Source organism: Cebus imitator, unplaced genomic scaffold (assembly GCF_001604975.1).
Source record: "Cebus imitator isolate Cc_AM_T3 unplaced genomic scaffold, Cebus_imitator-1.0 Scaffold33, whole genome shotgun sequence".
Lineage (NCBI taxonomy): Eukaryota > Metazoa > Chordata > Mammalia > Primates > Cebidae > Cebus > Cebus imitator.
Genome location: NW_016107348.1, coordinates 7501007 through 7521399, shown reverse-complemented (window position 1 = coordinate 7521399; position 20393 = coordinate 7501007). Strand labels below are relative to the sequence as shown.

General features: G+C 37.5%; 1 protein-coding gene across 1 annotated transcript in view; it reads right to left on the bottom strand.

Annotated features, from left to right (window-relative positions):
• Nucleotides 1-20393, bottom strand: part of PLA2G4A (phospholipase A2 group IVA) — a 146512-nt gene that overhangs the window by 78148 nt on the left and 47971 nt on the right. The window contains exons 4-5 of the mRNA XM_017524540.2: nt 4483-4631; nt 3404-3517 (exon numbers count right to left, since the gene is read on the bottom strand). Of these exons, the coding sequence (XP_017380029.1) occupies nt 3404-3517; nt 4483-4631 (263 nt within the window). The remainder of the gene's footprint in view (nt 1-3403; nt 3518-4482; nt 4632-20393) is intronic.

Here is a 20393-nt window from a genome sequence, read left to right as displayed (position 1 = left end):
ATCTCAGCTACTTGCGAGGCTGAGGCACAGGAATGGGCTTGAACCCGGAGGCAGAGGTTGCAGTGAGCCGAGATCATGTTACTGCACTCCAGCCTGGGCAACAGATCAAGATTCTGTCTCAAAAAATATATAAATAAAAATAAGATGTTTTTAAAAGAAGATAAGGTATTCTTTCTAGATCATAAAATTTTACAAATTAGAAAAGAGGTTAGAAAAAATTCAGTCTAAACCTTCATTTTACAGATGAAGAAAATAAGGCTCAGAAAGAATAACAATTCAAACATTCTGGAGAGATATGAATGACAGAGACAAAACGAGGGTCCATTCTCCCAATTCCCGGTTTTGACTCCAAGTTAGTAAAGCAGGGCCCTGGGAATCTGCCCATCTCCATTTGGAAGCTCCTATTATTTCTCCAGCTGTCTCCTGGACACAGAAATCACTCTATGTTGACTCAGTATTAACTTTTGGATGATAAAACTATGCAAGAGCTTTTGCTAATACTACTTTGCCTTGAAGAATTTGTTCTCTCTTCACCAAATCTATGTGCTCTTTTTCCTCTACCAGATTACCATAACCATCTTCAAGGCTTACATCTCTTCTCTCCCATTGCTCCCTCACCGCCTCCTCTCTCTTACAACCTCTGTAAACATTGTAGAAAGATCATCAGGAAGACTGGGATTCTGAGCTGAGGGCAGAGGCTGGATAGCTAGGTGGTTGCACAGGGCACTCCCACGTGATCTGAGGAACAAGCAGGGAACTGTCACCTCAGCCATCATGCTTCCTTCTCTCCCAACTACCCCTTCAGCTCAAAAGACCATCATTCAGATAAAAATACAGAGAAGGCTGAAAACAGAGTAATGAAGAAAAGCTTGCTTGAACAACTATTTTCTCAGGCACACTGAAAAAAAAAAGTTACATAAGCTTCTTTAAATTCAGGAATGTGGAAGGCCTCTCTAGAGCCCTGGGGATTACACATCTAGCCATAGGAAATGACAGAGGAGAGGAAATGAATGTTGTCCACAACATCTTCTCTTATAAGCAGTCTTTGTATCATGGATTAAAGTGAACCAAGTAAAAAAAAAAAAATTACTTTGGAAAGTCCAATCCATGCTTCCAAAGTCCTCAACAGGCATTTACTGAGAGCTGATGCTAGCCACATGCAAAAGGTAAGGCCTGCAGCGTGCAGCCCTTGACCCCCTGTACACTGTCTTCCCTCTGATTCAGCAACATGGACGTGCCAAGCCATTTAGCGTGCTGTGCCCTAGCTTGCTTTCTCCTTTCAAGACTCTGGCCTTTTGCAATACGCTCTGCCCAGAATGCTCATAACTTCTTTACTGATGATATCCCTGCTGTTTTCTTAAAGTGTAATAACAGCAACAATGACAAGTAACATTTATATACTGCCTAATATGTGCCAGAAGCTGTTCTAAGCCCTGTATGTATACATGCATACATCTATGTGTTTAAAGTATGGATACATTTTAATTGCTCATTTTAATTACTTTGTAGTATTAACATATTTTAATCACTTTCAATCACTTATTGAATTATGTGCTTAATATTAAGCTAAGTAATATATAATGTATATATTGAACCATAAAATATATCTAATTGTAATTAAATATATTTTTATATATCTAATTATAATTAAATATATTTATATATAATATACAGCATATTATAATCATATATTATATACAATTGACTTGTTTAATCATAATGATTCCCTTAGAAGATGTTATTTCCATTTTACAGATGAGTAAACTGAGGCACAGAAGAGTTAAGTGTTATTTTCCCAGAATAAAACAGATGGCAAGGGACAGAGCTGGAATTTAAACACCAGACAGCCTGTCTTTCAATGCCAAGGTGTTAACCACCATTCGCTGTTCAACTTGTTCAAAATCAGCTACTGCTAAGGAGCCATCGCTGGCCTCCTCTCACAACAAAATCGTTCTTTATTCTGCCTTCCTATAGCAGTCTATACATGCCTCATTGGTACTTATCTCACTGTCTGGGGATTTCTTTTTACCACATGTATGTATCTCCCTGCTTCCACTTCTCATTTCAACCCTTACTCACCTCCATCTCGTAGGGAGATAATTGAGGGAAGAATTTCCTGTACCTTATTCTTTATATTCCTTGCACAAAACACAATGACTGGCACACAGCAGACCGTCAATAAATGTTTGTAAAAGGAATGAATGAAATAGCTTTAAAAGGGGTTGACAGAGCTGTAGGCAGTGCGTCTCTTGGCATAACACAGAAGAAATGTTCCCTGCAGCAGGTGGAAACATCAAGGAGTGCATGGACCAGAGTATCCTCAAGGTACCTGGGCCATTCTGATTACATGGACTAGTTAAGACACTCCTTTGGACTAAGTTGGTTTCTAAATAGGTATGCATGCATTCCATAAATGTCATCTGTGTCATTAATTCTGTAGGCACGTTTAATCAGTGTTTCAAGTTTACTGACCTAGAGGATTTTAGTCTACAAGAGGAAAATGAAAAATTGAACAGTATGAATACTTTAGTCCCAATAAAGACCATGGATAATTATCATGGAGACTCAAAGGAGGAAGAGTCATTTGGGATAGCAACAGGAAAGGCAATACGGAGTAGCTGAGAGTGAAGGGAGAGGTAGTTTTCAGTGAGTGGAGGGACTTGGCAAAAGCACACTGTCTCTCCCAATAACAAGAAATTAGTATGTTAACCAGCCTTACACATACAGGTGCACCCGTTATTTACTTTCTTACTATATACTACTAAATCAGTTTCTCACAGAATTCAAAATCCAATGAGTTTATTCTATACACAAAATTTTACCTAACGTTTCATTATTCCAAAATAAACTAGCAAAATTTCCGAAATGCAGCAAACCTAGAAAGTGAAAGATAACCGTAACCTCCGATCACTCCTTCTGGCCTTTTGCTGCTTTGTCCCTACTTACTTGAGGATTCTCTGAGACAGAAATATTCCTCCAGAGAGATTCATTACTAAACATGTGATTTTGGAATTTGAATTTCCTGACATTGTTCATTGAGTTTGTTTACTTGTTCTCTTGCTCGCGCCTATCCCTCTTAGGTTTTTCATCTCTCTTTATCCTCCCAATTTTTTTGCATAAAATTTGCCAATGGAGTCCAAAGGCATTGCTGAAACCCAGTGTCATCATTTGGAGCAACAAAGGAGATTAAAGTCTTAGTACTGTTTGGTATAATACCTAAACCAAAGTTTATAGATACCAGAATAATTTTAAAAATTAGGACAAGAAATAAAAACAAAATTTTCTCTTAAAAAGCAAACATTCTATAAACAAATACAATTTTCTAAGTGTTAAACCCAACTTTCCAGAATCAATACATTTTATCTAACATAAGGCTGGAAAATAATTCTGCAGTGTTACTTACTTGGTTGAAAATAAAAGGAACTTCTTTCTTCTCTCCCACCTTCATAGAAGATACAGGAAATGTTGCTGTCCCTAGAGTTTCATCCATGACATAATTGGCATCCATTAACGTAATCTATAGAGTAAAATGTACAGCACAAAAATAAAATTTCCCATGGATCTTTGGAAATTACATCAATAATTTCCACCACATTTTAAATAATGAAGCTCTCAAATGATTTGAGTTATTTGAAGATCTCAGTATTTAATTGCTAATAATACTTTTATTTTTTCCTTCTTTTTTTTTTTTTTTTTTTTTTTTTTTTTTTTTTTTTTTGTTGAGACAGGGTCTCACTCAATCTCATTCACCAGGCTGGTATACAGTGGTGGGATCTCAGCTCACTGCAACCTCCACCTCCCAGATTCAAGCGAATCTCCTGCCTCAGCTTCCTGAGTAGCTGGGATTATGGGCGAGCACCATCACATCCAGCAAATTTTTGTATTTTTAATAGACACAGGGTCTTACCATGTTGGCCAGGCTTGTCTTGAGCTCCTGACCGCCAGTGATCTGCCTGCCTCAGTGCTCTGAAAGTGCTATGGTGTGAGCCACAGTGCCCAGCCAATCTTTACCTTCTGAGTACTATGTTTGCTATAATACTTTTTCACATTTTCCTGATTGATTTATTCAATTATGTTTTCAAAAATGAAACTTTATCTCTTCTCTACTTTGGAATATAAGAAAGATATTAATGTAGAAAATCAATACAAATATTTTGGAAAAAATTAATTTTCACTTTTTTAGAAGACAATTTAAAATATTTATATTCTGTTATACAGTGATTCTCCCCTTTACAGCAGAAAATACATTTTCTCCAAAGCACATGGGAAGGAGAAAAGTCTTTCCAACCCTGCCTAACTCCTGTATGTCCCAATAGATACTCATATTACCTAACGGACGCCATTTAGATTCTAGTCTACCAAGCTGCCCAGACTAACTCCAACTATAGCTAACAGGAACAAGAACGCAGTAAAAGAACAAAGTCAAGCATATGTCTCAACATGAATGACAACCATCCAACAGTGTCCAAATGGTTCACTTACCTCCAAAACATTTTCCTGATTAGGGTCCAAAATAAATTCAAAGGTCTCATTCCACACAGGGTTTATGTCATTATTGAAGTGTCTTGTTCTCTTCCTGCTGTCAGGGGTTGTAGAGATAAAAAGTTCCACATAGGGATCTGGAGTATCAACTACAGAAACACAAACAAGGAGGTAGAAATGTGATTTATCATTCCTAATGTTTTTTATTAATAAATATTGTCAGGTTTTATTCAATGAATCTGTAGTGATATATTTAAATGTCTGAGACAAGATAATGTACACATAATGGAAAAACATTATAGGCCAGAGACTTTTTAGATATGTCGCTGTCCTTCATAATAGTCCTGTGAGAGGGAGTCGTTTATTAAGTGATTTATTCAAAATTCCTCCATCCATCTAGAGGACAGGTTCACAACAGTCAACATTTCAGTCAAGCTACTACAGGATGATAACAATCTCACCCAGCTAATGCCAGCATGACCTTCACAGGGACAAGATCACAGGTTTAACCCAGAAACAAATACGCAGACCTACAGTGAGCTCATTTTTGACAATAAACATACACCAGGCAAAAAACAGTCTCTTCAATAAATGGTGCTGGGAAAACTGGATCTCCATATGCAGAAGAATGAAGCTAGACTCCTATCTCTTGCCATGTACAACAATGAAATCAAAATGGATTACAATTTAAATCTAAGACCTCAAACTATAAAACTACAACAAGAAAACATTGAAGAAAATCTCCAGGACAAAACTCTGGGCAAAAACTTCTTGAGCAATACCACACAGGCACAGGCAACCAAAGCAAAAATGGACAAATGGGACCACATCAAGTTAAAAAGCCTTTTACACAGCAGAGAAAACATCAACAAAGTGAATAGACAACCCACAGAATGGAAGAAAACATGCAAACTACCCATGCAATCAGGGATTCTGACCAGAATATATGAGGAGCTCAAAAAACTCTGTAGAAAAACGTCTAATAACCTAACCAAAAAAATGAGCAAAAGATTTGAACAGATATTTCTCAAAAGAAGACATACAAATGGAAAACAAGCATAAGAAAAGTACTCAACATCGTCCATCATCAGAGAAGTGCAAATCAAAATTACTATGAGACCTCATCTCACCCGGTTAAAAAGGCTTACATCCAGGCAATAGCAAATGCTGGTGAGGATGTGGAGAAAAGGGAACTCTTGTACACTGTTGGTGGGCATGTACATGAGCACAACCATGATGGAGAATAGTTTGGAGGGTTCTCAAAGCCCTAAAAGTAGAGCTACCATGTGATCAAGCAATCCCACTGCTGAGTATGTATATACTCAAAGGAATCAGTATATTGAAGATATATCGGCACTCCTGTGTTTACTGAAGCACTATTTACAATAGCTAACATTTAGAAGCAACCTAAGTGTCCATCAGTAGATGAATGGATAAAGAAAATGTGTTATAGATACACAGTGGAGTGTTACTCAGCCATAAAGAAGAATGAGATCTTGTCATTTGCATGGATAGAATGGGAGTCATTATCTTAAACGAAATAAGCCAGGCACAGAAACACAAATATCACATGTTCTCACTTATTTGTAGGATCAAAGAATCAAAACAACTGAACTCATGGAAAGGGCAGAAGGATGATTACGAGAGGCTGGGAAGGGGAGTAGGGGGTTAGAGGGGAGGTGGGGATGGTTAATGGATACCAAAAAAAATAGAAAAATGAGTAAGACTTGCTATTTGATAGCGTAACAGGGTGACTATAGTCAATAATAATGCAACTCTTCAGTGGGGCAAAAGTGAGAGGGCAACACAAATGCCCAGGGTCATTGAAAAAACACACACCCCTGACCCTCCCCAAGACCCATTATCAGCATAGCTGTAGCAGAACTAGGGGCTTGCAATTTTTAACAAGCAGTCTAGCTGACACTGATGCAGATCATCTTCTGGTCACACTTTTGATTTCCTATTTTAGAGAAAAGGGAATAGCCAATCATTGTCATTTTTAACTTTTTTACCTCTTTTTGTCTCTATGAAACTATAAACTCCATGATAGCAGTGACCACAACCTTCCTATTCACTCCTGTATCTAAGAGTCTCACATAAAGTCCGATACATAGGAACATGATAAACATTACTAAAGGAATGGATGAATACTGTATTCTCCGTGATGTGATTATTTTGCACTACAAACCTATATCAAAACATTTCATGTACCCCATATATATATACACCTACTATGTATCCATAACCATTAAAAAGTAAAAAAGAAAAAAGTCAAAAAATACTTTTTTAAAAAAAGATTATATTGTCAATGTTAGAAAAATCATCCTGGTTACTTTGTTTATCAGATAAAATAATGAAAGTCATTGTGAGAAGAATATCATTTGTTGTTACAGAGTTGCCTTGCATGGTTGCACAGGTTGCGCACTGAACAACCTTAAGGGGTGGCACTCACGTTAAAAATCAACATGTATATATTATGACACTACTGAGGTGGAAATGAGGTGTCCTTAGGCTAGGAAGTAACAGTTTCCCTTCCCCTCCCCTCCCATCTCCTTTCCTTTCCTTTTGTTGAGATGGAGTCTCACTCTGTTGCCAGGCTGGAGTGCAATGGTGTGAGCTTGGCTGACTGCAACCTCCACCTCCTGGGTTCAAGCAATTCTCATGCCTCAGCCTCCTGAGTAGCTGGGATTACAGTTATGCACCAGCAAACCCAGCTAATTATTGTATTTTTGGTAGAGACAGGGTTTCACCATGTTGGCCAGGATGGTCTTGATCTCTTGCCTTGTGATCCACCTGCCTCAGACTCCCAAAGTGCTGGCATTACAGGCATGAGCCACTGCATCCAGTTCACATAAAGTCCCACTTGAATCAGGGTATGATATGTGTGCCCATGGAAATAGAATAAAACAATTGGAAATAAAGAAAATATTTTAATTTCCTCTCACCACGCATACACTTAGCAACAAAGTGAGTGACCCAAACAGTGCAAATATTGATCACTCCTTTTTCAGGATTCCACCAAATCCTTCACAGCACTGGACACACTGTATTTTATGGATGAAATGGTACATCTATCTGTCTTTTCCTACAAGACTGTAAAAAACTTGAGGGCAAAGATCTTACCTTCCTCAGCTGTACATCTTCAGAAGCTAACAACAGAAAGCAACTGTCACAATATTTAAGGTCCCCTAACCGAAGGACTTGACTTTGCTGTTTAACAGGTGCTTCTCCATGTGGCCATTATAATTAATTAATAAAAACAACAAATAGCTAAGTAATGATGACAGGGATCTGTATTAGGCACTTTACACACATTAGTCTCATTTAAATCTAACAAAAGCACTATAACATAAGTACTTTATTTTAGTGTTGAGGCAACAGGAACTGAGAGATGTTAAGCAATAACGCACAGCTAATAAGTATCAGGTCAAGATCTTGAACCTGGGTCATTTGACCACAACAATCATTCTCTTATTACATAATGTTCCTCAGTAACAAAAATTAGATTATAAGATATGGGCTCTATGGAAAGAGGAACTGGAATTAGAGGGAGAGAAAGAGAGGATGAGCACAAGAGTGAGGGAGGGAGGGGGGAGAGAAGTACAGAGGTCAGACAAAAAGATCCAAAATATTGAGAATAAAGGCAAAGTAAAAATAATAGTTTCTGATCTATTGATTGGGTTTCCAAAAAAGATTTTTTTTTTTTTTTTTTGAGATGGAGTTTTGATCTTGTTGCCCAGGCTGGAGTGCAATGGCGCGATCTCGGCTCACTGCTACCTCCATCTCCCTGGTTCAAGCAATTCTGCCTCAGCCTCCTGAGTAGCTGGGACTACAGGTGTGCGCCACCATGCCAGCTAATTTTTGTATTTGTAGTAGAAACGTGGTTTCACCATGTTGACCGAGATGGTCTCAATCTCCTGACCTTGTGATCTACCCGCCTCAGCCTCCCAAAGTGCTGGGATTACAGGTGTGAGCCACCGCACCCGGCACAAAAAAGTTTTTTAAATAGATGTTGTCATCAACAATAGCTATAGTCATCAGAAAGCTTAATCAATGCCCTTCACTTAATTGTTCAGTATTGCTCCTGGTTCTTTATGGGATCTTCAGCTTCTTTAGATGCAGGTGTATGTTTGGTGGTTGTTACTGAAAAATGGGAGGATCTACAAATGAATCAGCATTGAGACTGCCTTTAATTTTCTGGCCTGGACCTTATACATCATTGGTCAAGAGCAGTGGGGCAGAAATGAGAAGGCAACACAAATGCCCAGGGTTATTGAAAAAACACACACCCCTGACCCTCCCCAAGACCCGTTATCAGCATAGCTGTAGCAGAACTAGGGGCTTGCAATTTTTAACAAGCAGTCTAGCTGACACTGATGCAGATCATCTTCTGGTCACACTTCTGATTTCCTATTTTAGAGAAAAGGGAATAGCCAGTCATTGTCATTTCTAACTCAGTGCTTATATCTCTCAACAGGATCATGGAATACAAATTAGAAAACAAAAAGATTGACTGGGAAGGATGATAAGGCGGAATGGGCCAGAGAAGAAGAGAACATGTCACAGGGTCCCTTATCACATTCTCAACCAGGATGTGATGGCTTCTTTTCCTTGACCATGTTTCTGCCATATCACCAGTGCTCAGGGTTGCAAACCAGAAGTAAAACTCCATATTTAGAATAGCAGGTTGGTAGAAAATTAGAAAGAAAAATATGTAATTTTAAGGAGAATATTCAATGAATGCTGCAAATTATGTGTTAAAAAGCATAGCCCTAGATCATCTCATAGGGCCAGTTTTTTGTTTGTTTGTTTTTTACCATTTTCCAAGAAATAGTAGAAGAAAAAAAAAAAGCTAAGCAAAACCAACCTAGAATACAAGAAGTGTGTGGGCAGGGGAGGCATGCAGATGGTAAACATCATTCATTCATTCAACAAATATGTGAGCCAGATGCCAGGAATTGCTCACCCTCAAGCAGTTTAGCTTTGGTAAGGAGCCATACCCTAAATTGAAAATTCAGATTATGGAAGTGAGTCAAATGCTAATATAGCCTAATTTTAGAGGCAAGGTAAATTGAAGATAACCAGATACACTACCCCTGTGACTAGTAACTCAGTCACCCAGATTATTACACACAAATAAGGTCAAATCGTAGGTGGGGAAATTGCCTTTTCAGATTTGATCTTTACTTGAATCTTTGAGGAAGAGGTGAGTGAGGTCTTCTTGGTCCAAATAAGAAAGAGCAAGATGCAAGTGAAGATCCTCTGAAGGCACCAGATAGGAAAAGGAAAGGACAAATTGAAGCAGCATAAGTCAAACGATCATCTACCCATCTTCTCAGCCATATCAGACTCTCAGCAGGTCATATGTTAACAAATTCTAATTCTGACAAAATGATAAAGAAAATACCATGAAAACAAGATGCCTACACCATGTTTATATAAGAGATCCACAGACTTTGTTTAAAAAATCAGAATCCAGTTTAATTGCTGTCATGTTGGATTTTCATTATTTAATTTTAAAGTAAGTCAGCTTTCTAAAATATACATCAAGAGTGGCAGTGTTTCTAATTTCTCCTCTTGCTTCTTTCACAAGAGACTTCAGAGTTAAGATGTCAAAGGAGGCTGGACAGTGGAAAACCAGCGACAACTCCAGACTTTGATTTTGTAATCTGCATCAGCTCTAACCACTGTAAGCTAAGAAACATCTACAGCAGTGGTAGACAGGATAAAAAGAAGTTTTAAGAGGCTAGTTTAAAGCTGGATTACAGTAATCACATAGCTCAGTTTCTTTGCATGATCTATAACCATCACTGGCATGGTAGCAAACAGAGTTGGAAGATTTAAAAAGGGAGGCAGTCCACTTTGACAGTAAACACAACCCAATATTTGGGAGAAGTTTCAAGAAATGAATTAAAGAAAAAGTTAAATGTAGAATTTGTTTTTTTCTGTACAGTATACTTATTTCATGACTTTGTGAATTAACGCCTATAGGGCAATTGGGTGTTGAGTCACTAACTCAGCCTCACCTTGCTTATTTTCAGCCAGGCAGGTGGTGAAGCAAAAATCTAATACATGGGCAAAACCCCCTTTTAAGATCTCATCCTTTTATCTAAATCTTGACAAACAAAAATGTCAGGGGTGGGGGATACAGATCTTTTATCTTCCCATAAAGTTGACATGAAACTACATGTACCAGAAATAGCTTCAGAATTCCAGGGTTGTAAAACTTACTACCAAACTTGAGGAGTTTAAGGAGCGCCTGCCTGAAGTCATAACAGGCCCATCTGTCATTTCAGCTTTGTCCAAGTAATATATCATGTGATTCATGAACTCATGGCAGCTTCTAAACTCCTAGTCTATTTTAAATATTCTCCATTTGCTTATTTCCCTTTCATCAGTAGCAACTTAAACCTCTTGCTTGAAATAAAGATTACAAGTAATTTGTTACAATTCTTGTGATACATAAAAAAAAAAAAAAAAGGCCTCCTAATGTGTAATATTGCCACTCTGAATAGCTATAGTACAATGATGGTGAGCTTAAAACAGTGTTTCCCCAAATGTGGTCCATTGAAATACCTTCACAGACTCACCTGCAGTGCCTGCTAAAAATGCAGAACCTCAGCACTTTCAATCAGATTCTCCAGCATGGACCTGGAAATCTGCATTTTGACAACTTGGCCAGGTGATTCTTATGCACACATGTGAAGAACAGGGGCTTCAGGCATAATAATACAAGGAACTAAAGAACAGTAATATGATAACACCCACAGAAAAATTAGAAATATTTTGACACTAAGAAGGCAACAAAGTTACTGGTCTTCTGTTAAGGAGTCATTCTGTCAATAGACTAGATTAAGCCCAATCCAGTCGTTTACTACTATTTCTCTCCAGACATAAAATACATTTTCAAATGGCACATAAAAATAAATCAAAGAATAAAGTAAATGTGGGTGTGTTCGTTGGCAAATCTCCTTAAGGTGATTTGAACAGCATAACTGTTCAAATGTTATGCTTCAATTATCACCAAAGTAGAAATGACTAAGCTAGAAGCAGTGAGACCAAAAATTAAATGAAAATTTGTTGAAAGAAATGCCTCTGAATACTATTCCTAGATGTGGTCATTTCTTTCATACATTTATGACATTGTAATACTGCTAATTACACATGGAGATCTTAGAGCAGCTTTCATGATCATCAACCTTTTCACTACCTGTGTACTAAGCTGGCTGAGGCATGAGGTGGGAGTGAAGAGTCATCTGCTTTCCTGTGTAACCAAGAGTCTCAGCATTATTTACTGGGAATGCCGCCTTTAACCCTTGCATTGCAGTATAAACTTTGCATTAATCAAGTGGCCATATAAGTGTAAGTCTGTTTCTGGACTTCTGTTTGCCTGTTAGTCCATTAATCTATTCATTCAAGCTTGCATCCATACCATGCCAATACCAAACTGTCGTAATTATAATATTTTTATAATAAATTATAATATGAGGTAGTCTAAATCCTGGAACTTTGTTCAATATCTTCAGGATTATACTGGCAGTTACTTTATTTCCACACTTCAAAGACGTCAATTAATATCTTATGGTTCCTGTCTGTTTTGTTGAGAAATCCACTCTTGGTCTTTTGTTTTTCAGTATATTTTACTGTACAGAAAATACTCAGCCATTATATTTTCAAATATTACTTTGGCCCTATTCTCTTTCTCTTCCCAGTGCTTTTTATCATATCCCAGATCGTTCTTATCTTTTTATTCTATATTCTGTTTCCTTATTTTGTCTTTTATGTTTCAATCTGGCTATTTTCTATGGACCTATTTTTCAGTTCAGTAATTCCCTTTTTAATTGTTTTCAAACTACGGTAAAACCATCTACCGAGTTCTTAGTTTGTTGTGTTTTTCAGTTAAAAATTTTCCACTTGATTATTTTCCATATATCTGGTTTCCTAGCAAAAGTCCTCCATCTTAGCATCTATTTTCTTGAACATATTACTCTTAGTTATTTTAAGATCCATAGCCAATATTTGTGGGTCTATTTTTTTCTTGATCTTATTTTTGATATGTTCATATTCTGCAAGCCATTGAATATTTATGATTCAGTCAATCTCTGACTGAATGCCAGACCTTTATGACAAATTACGGAAGAGCTAATCCACCCCACAGATGACCCGCTTTATTCTCTGGCAGGCAGAGAGAGTTGGACAGTTATGCTCTATTTATTTGAAAAAATCAATTGACTTCATTTTTTGTAAGGTTAGTCTACCTCTTGTTCACTCCCACTCTGAGGTTCCCAACTTAGACTCAAGAGTATTTATCATACCCCTTTAATTTGGTCTTTCTGATCTCCTTGTTTGTTTCCCTTATAAGACTACCAATATCTCTTCAAGGTTTAAATGGCTACAGTGCATTCCTTCATTTCCTCAAGGCTATGAGGGGGAAGTAATGTAACCGTGACAAATATGAGGTTCTTGATTCCATGTTAATATATAATCTATTGTTACATACTATATTTTGAAAGAGTTCAATCCTGTTTAGTTACTCTGAATCAATTCTGGATTTTCTTTAACCCTCCTTTAGTTCTGCCTTGCACATAGTGACATCTGTGAGCCCTACCTCTATTCTGAGATCTTAAATCTGCTCTCAAATGCCTCAAAAATACCTTAAAAATCTTAAAGATCCCTCAAACTCAATATTTACAAAGTAAATTTATTTTCATCATTCTTTTCCTAATGCAAGACAAAAAATAATACGCAACCAAAAAAAATCTAAAAATAAAAACTTGCTATTTTTCCTCACTTTCCTACTTTATTTAATGATGCCATCTTTTCTACCTGTCTGGATAGAAACATAGGAATTATTATATTTTCTTCAAAATTCACATATCCAATCTGTCCCTAAGCTTTAGCTTTTCACTTCTAAAATGATGTTAACATCTGACTCCTTCATTTCATTCAACATAATGGCCCCAATTCAACCAACCACCACCTCTTACCTAGACTATTACCATAATCTCTTAGTTGCTTATTTTGAAGCCACCTTCTATAATGCAACCAGAACTGTCCTTCTGAAACACACTTCTGACCTTCAGTGCCTACCAAGTCAGGATTAGATATGGTAAGAAAGACTTAAAGTCTCCCTCCCCACCCCTCATCAAACCCAAGGTTTTCCTTCTAGTCAGTGACCCTTCTCAGCCATACACTGGAACATCACTCTATGGCAAAGAAGCATCTTTGGAATCTACACATTTCAAACGTTCCACACAGTCATACTGATGGCAGAAATATTCATTCTGTCTAACAGAACATTGCAGAACAACTTTTACTTGTACATGTTGTTATGTTTTCTTTTGACGTTTTAGCTGATAACTAAAGTTTATTCAAATTGTTCTTGTCCTAAGACTATCCAAGATAAGGGTCCAAAACTGAACAGTTAAGGAATATGGGGATGAGATGTTCTCTCCATTCTTTCCTTATCTAGTCCCCGCTTCCCTAGTCAACTAGCTGTTTTGTTTTCCTGCTGGGTGAAACTGGCAACTTTAAATCCGGTTCCCCAGAGGCTTTATCTATATACATCTGCAAACAACCTGCTGACTAGGTATTATTATTTCCATTAGAGGTGAAGAAATTGAGACTCGGAGGCATTTAGTGAGTTGAGCAAGTTCATTCAGAGACGGAGTTTTAACCCAGTCTTTCTGAAGCCAGAGTTCTTGCTCAGTCGGATATTCTAATACTAACAACTTTTACCTCTTTTTGTCTCTATGAAACTATAAACTCCATGATAGCAGTGACCACAACCTTCCTATTCACTCCTGTATCTAAGAGTCTCACATAAAGTCCGATACCTAGGAACATGATAAACATTACTAAAGAAATGGATGATGGCCTAACCCTGAGCCACTCGTTGGAAGAGGTGACCTTTATCGCAGGCACACCAGCCTCCACTCAAGCTTCCTTTTACTCTTTGGTAACAGGTCTCAAGACTCCTAGTGTTTGTCCCCAACCTGTGTATTTGGATCTTACTGTAAATCGATGTCCATCATTTCTTGCGTAACTAACCTTTATTTCTAACTATTAAATTTATATTTTTTAAAAAACCTGAACCTCACCTTACCTCCCTTCATATTAACTCTGAAGAACAGGCAGAGTGCCACAGGACTTGTTCACATGTGGCAGCCCCTGCTCCCTCCAAAAAGAGCCCAAAATTAGAATTGTCATGGCTACAGATGCTGAAAGACAATTCTTGGGAATTGCTGCAAGTGCAGAAGCTGAAAAAGTTAGTGAAGAATACAATGTGGTTTGGTAAACAAAACTTGGGCAGTAATTCTGTGGGGAGAAAGGAGCAAAGCTCTTAGGACAACTTGAGCAGTGTAGAAACTCAAGTAAATACGGAATGCCTTTCCCTCATTTGAAAGTACAATGCAGTTTTATTAGCACTATGTTGAAATCCCTTTATTGGGCAGTCTCCAATTTAAGCCCTACATTCCATTTCCTTTTTTCTCATAGGCTGAAAATGTATGACATGACACTATCAGAAAGTGCCATCAGCCAAATGGATGTCATGAAGATAACGCAATAGCATCCACTCACGATTGACTTGGTACATTTTGTACTAGCAATTGATTTAGTAGATTAATGAATAAATGACAGTTGGCATAAAGTAAAAATGATTTATTGTAAAGATGTTGGTGTTCATGGGAAAACAGGGAAAAACATATGCCAAAACAACACAAAGGAGACCAAATGTAGATCTAAAACAGAACTGAAAGTGTTGTTGTTGCCAGCCCTGTTATTTTACTTAAACCTCTATGATACCTTCTTGGAGGGAAACAGAAATATCTTTGTAATCTGTATCTATGCCTGGAATGTTTTAAATGCTTAGAATGTGCAGATGTTTCTTGGAATCTTTCTACATTGAATAGAAAGAGTAATTTTCCAGAAATTCTTATGTACCTTAATAAAATACATTAATTTATTCATATTATTCATTTCAGCTATAAGGATTTGAGTTCCACTTACTGTAGGCAAGAAAAATTCTTCTTTTTCATTAAAAAAGAAATTCTTAACCTTAACACTATTGACCTTTTGGGCCAAGTAACTCTTCGCTCTGCAGTGCTGACCCTGGCTTCTAGCTGCTAGATGTCAATAGCAATACCCAATTTTGACAAAAACGTCTCTAGAATATTGCCCAATTTGCACCACGGAGCAAAACTGTTTCCCAGTTTAGAACCACTGCGCTAAAGCAAGACATAATTCCTGATAGTTATTCACTAGCATAAATCAGAAAACATAGCTAAGTTCTCTAAATAGTATATATTGGACAGATTATGTCAATCTCGCTTTAAAAATCTTTCTTATGATTTTCTTTTCAAAACCGAAATGCCCCCCACCCATTCCACATATTAAAAGGCTCCCTAAGTTATAAAGCCATCTAAAATCTACACTCAAGCTGTAAAGTCTGCTCTTATTGCCAACGCTTTTCCAAAGGGTTATTTAAGCCCATTTCATCTTCCCACCTACACCACACACTGCTCACAGGCAAAGCTGCTGCACAAGTAAACATCAGAGTGAGGCAGGAGTTCCAGCCTCAAAACCTAACAGCTCCGTGATTCTGGACTGTATGCTTAACTAAACTTCTTCACCTGTAAAATGAAAATAAAGACAGTACATATCTCATAGTATCACTGAAATGAATAAAGTATATATAATGTAAAGTCCTAAGAATTTTTATTTAACAAACACTTACATTGTCCATACTATGCCATAATTTTATTTAAACTTCATAAATAATAGTATAATTATTACTCCCATTTAACAGTTGAACAAACTGAGACATAAAATAGTTAAGTAACTTGTCCAAGTTCACATGGCTAATAAGTAGTAGAAGGGAGATTCGAACCCAAGCAAGCCAGTTCCAGAGCCCTTGCTTTAACCACTAAACCATGCTTCTTCTGTGTTATAAACTACACACTACATAAAGTTATCCACAGTAGATATTATGATTATTTTTCTTGTAATTTTCAAGGTAATAAATAAGTACCAACTACACAGCACATACTCAGCAATTATTGGTGTGGACATTGGTAAAGTCTTGCTGGAATAAGCTCTGAGTTATAATTCTTTAATATTTCATTTCTGAAGTTAAAATCTCAAAGTTGTCCTTTCATTCTGCATGTGGAAATTTGAATTATTCTTTTTTTTTTTTTTTTTTTTTTGAGATAAAGTCTCGCTCTGTCACCCAGGCTGGAGTGCAATGATACAATCTCAGCTCACTGCAACCTCTGCCTCCCGGGTTCAAGTGGTTTTCCTGCCTCAGCCTCCCGAGTAGCTGAGATTATAGGCATCCACCACCACATCCAGCTAATTTTTCTATTTTTAGTAGAGATGGGGTTTCACCAGGTTGGCTAGGCTGTTTTCGAACTCCTGACCTCAGGTGATCCACTAGGCTTCCCAAAGTGCTGGGATTACAGACATGAGCCACACTGCCCAGTCCTTCAATTATTCTTATACATCTACTAAAAAATAGTTTTGTCTGAAATTTGTTCTAAATTATTTCATTAAAGTACGTTGATATATTAAGTGAGGAGTGAGAATGGAAAAGTGCATCCAAAGAGCCAGTAAAGTTTAGAGAGACCCTGAGACCACAGCTCAGCTAAGTTTAATTCATCCTTTCAGTCTCTACATTACCTAACTTTTATTTTTAAGAAAGATTATATAACATTAGGATGTACTAAAATAACATATGGTAAGCATTTTCACATAAATGTTTAAATTTTTAGAGCTGCAGAGATATTCTCTTAGACATAAAAGCTTTAAGAACATACTTTTCCTTGGTAAAGAATCACTTAGCCTCTGTTTAAATTTAATTCCATTAGATTTTAATCACGTACTTTCTCTACAGAAGTGGCATATGGTTTTTGATCAACTGTTATTGAAATATCGTAGAATATTATTCACTGTATTCATCAGACCTAAAACCCATAAATACAAAAAACAAAAAAAAACAAAAAAACCTAATATAGAGACAAAAAGGATTAACTGTATCCATAAAACCACTTAACAATTTTGTAAACTACCTGACATTCTAAACAGATAAGGAACGGTAGTGCCTTACTAACACATTATATTTCTCCACCACACAGAAAACACAAGATAAGAGATATGAGAGAGACGTGCATTATGAAACACTTTCCTCATCTTGAAATTATCTTCCACGAAAAGACCATTGGGAAATAATTTCATTATACTTAGAATTTTTAAAATCTTGGGTGGATGCTCTAAAACATTCCAAAACCATTAATAAACAAAAACTCATGTTCAGTCATAACCTTAAGACTGATACTAAGAAAATATTTATATCAGAAGAGATATATTTTAGGGTTGCTGGTCTATACTTTAACCAAAGTGTAGACCAACAGCAATGCCATTTATAAAATATAAGATTTGAAAATCCATAATTATTGTAAAAAAGATTAATTAAATCCACTCAAAGGTGTAAAATTTCCTGTGCATTGAACCTCAGAAAAATCCTAGTTAGTGGTGGAGAGAAATAACAGTCATTTATAATCTTTAAAAAGTGAAGTACAAAATTGTTTTTTAAAATTGTGTTTTTATGAAGCATAAAAGGAAGCAATATCAAAATAATCAAGCACTTTCACATATTTTATTCATTCATCCAATATTCCCTGAGATCTTACTACTATGCCAGACTCAGAATTAAGCTTCCTTTTTTTTTTTTCTTTTTTTTTTTTTTGTGAGTAAGCCACAGGCCTTAGTCTTAACAGTGCATGATTCCACTCCCATGTGGCAAGTGTTGCAAAGAAGTCTAGACAGCTGCCAAGGAGCACAGGAGTGAAATGTACCCAAGTATTTTCAGAAAAGGCTTAACAATGGAGATATCATTCTCCATTTGTTCTCTCAAGCTGAGAAAGACGTGTCCAACAATTTGCTCAACACAGAAATTCATAATGGGAATATCTTGCCTCTAAGGTGAAAAATGGAAAATTAGTCCAATGCACAGACTACCCAAAAGAACATTCTTGGTTCATACGAAGATGATGTTGAAGAAATAGGTGTATTTTTATATTTGTGTTTGAAATAACTGTGATGATAATAATAGGTCACATTTATTGAACACATACTCTGTGTTAGGCATGGAAGTACTTTGCTTGGTTAACTCATTCAATGCTCACAAGATCTCCCAAGATGGAGGAGGGGAGAGACAGGAGAAGTAATCTGCCCGAGGACACCGGGCTCATGAGTGGTCTGCCCTCTCCTTTCCTGGAGCTTCTGATCACCGTGAAACAGATTACCAAACAGATAATCACCAGATACTTTATTTTCATATTGATTCCTACATGTTCTTGTTGCTAAAGACTCTTAAAAGGTTAAATAGATAATGTTTTCCTACATACCCAACACCTTGCCTCTCATCCCAGCATTTATAAATAGGCAAACTGAGTTCTAAGCTCCTTTTTCCCAGGGAATGATTAACGCTTTGTATTGAGAGGTGGGACCTCTGGAAAGCATTAAGCCGGTCGCCCTAAAGGTGAGGGGATTGAGGCTGCAGCTTTGGAAAGACAGCTGAAGGAAAGATGGTTACCCTTCCTGAAAATGCTATGCATTTGGGTTTTCTTGAATTTCTACAAGTTTTAGAAGCCTGTGTTTCTTGAGCATGGTGCATGGCATGGTGACTACAGGATGGCCATGGAGTCTGAACTCTAAACACCATCACCCGGAGAACAACAGTCAGATCTCCCTGGTGTGCTGTGTGATCGCTGGGGAAGACTGCTCCGAAAGGCATTTCAGCGCCTGCCAAAAAATGGATGGCCAGAATCCATGAAGACAACATTTAACAGAAGGGTTGATGCCAGTGATGGCAAACAGCAGAGATTATGCAAGCCCTACTCCTAATTTATAGGCAATTATAAATGCCTAGAATTCCTGTAGGACCTTGAAGACAGGGAGATCACTGACAGTTCCCCTACCTTCTCCAGGGAATGGGACTCAAAACAAAAATTAATGTGATTTGGAAAAATCATGTAAGGGGAGAGAGTTCATGGCTCTAAGCATGAATATAGAGACTATCCACACCGTTACACGGTGATGGGTTCACATTTAGAAATTTCTCCACAGGACCGCAAAAACATAAAGAGTAACAGCACAATTTAAAAACAACTGAACATTTGCACATATTTACAATAGCTACTTTCTCTATGATCATGTCGTCAAAATAAACTGTTAAACGACTTTCATAGTTATTTCACAAATATGCGTCCCTCACATCCCAAGGCCCACATCAGCACTGCTGCTGACTCATCCTAGACAACACGTCTCCACCTAAGGAGAAGCAAAGGCACAATGGGTTCCTTCTTTCCTCAAGGCCACAAGGCAGAACAAACTCAAGTTTTCCTAAGTCCCCACAAGAACACATGTGGTCTAAAACATTTGAAAACCTTTTTCATTCTGTTTGGAATCACCCTGGTTTTGTGTTTACATTCTCTGACAATATGTGAAAGGTGAAAATGTAAACTTCCCTTTGGGAGAACAGCCATGTTTCCATTTACAGCAAAGATTTACCTAACCTTCATACAGTGAAACATATTACACCACAAGTGTGCCACATCGGAACCAAAGCTCTTTGCAAGTGAGAAGAAAACACTACTGTACCATGTTGCAGCGGTAAAAAGCAGGGTACCGCCGGGCACGGTGGCTCACGCCTGTAATCCCAGCACTTTGGGAGGCCGAGGCGGGCGGATCACAAGGGCATAAGATCGAGATCATCCTGGCCAACATGGTGAAACCCCGACTCTACTGAAAATACAAAAACTAGTTGGACATGGTGGTGTGTGCCTGTAATCCCAGCTACACGGGAGGCTGAGGCAGGAGAATCGCTTTAACCTGGGAGGTGGAGGTTGTAG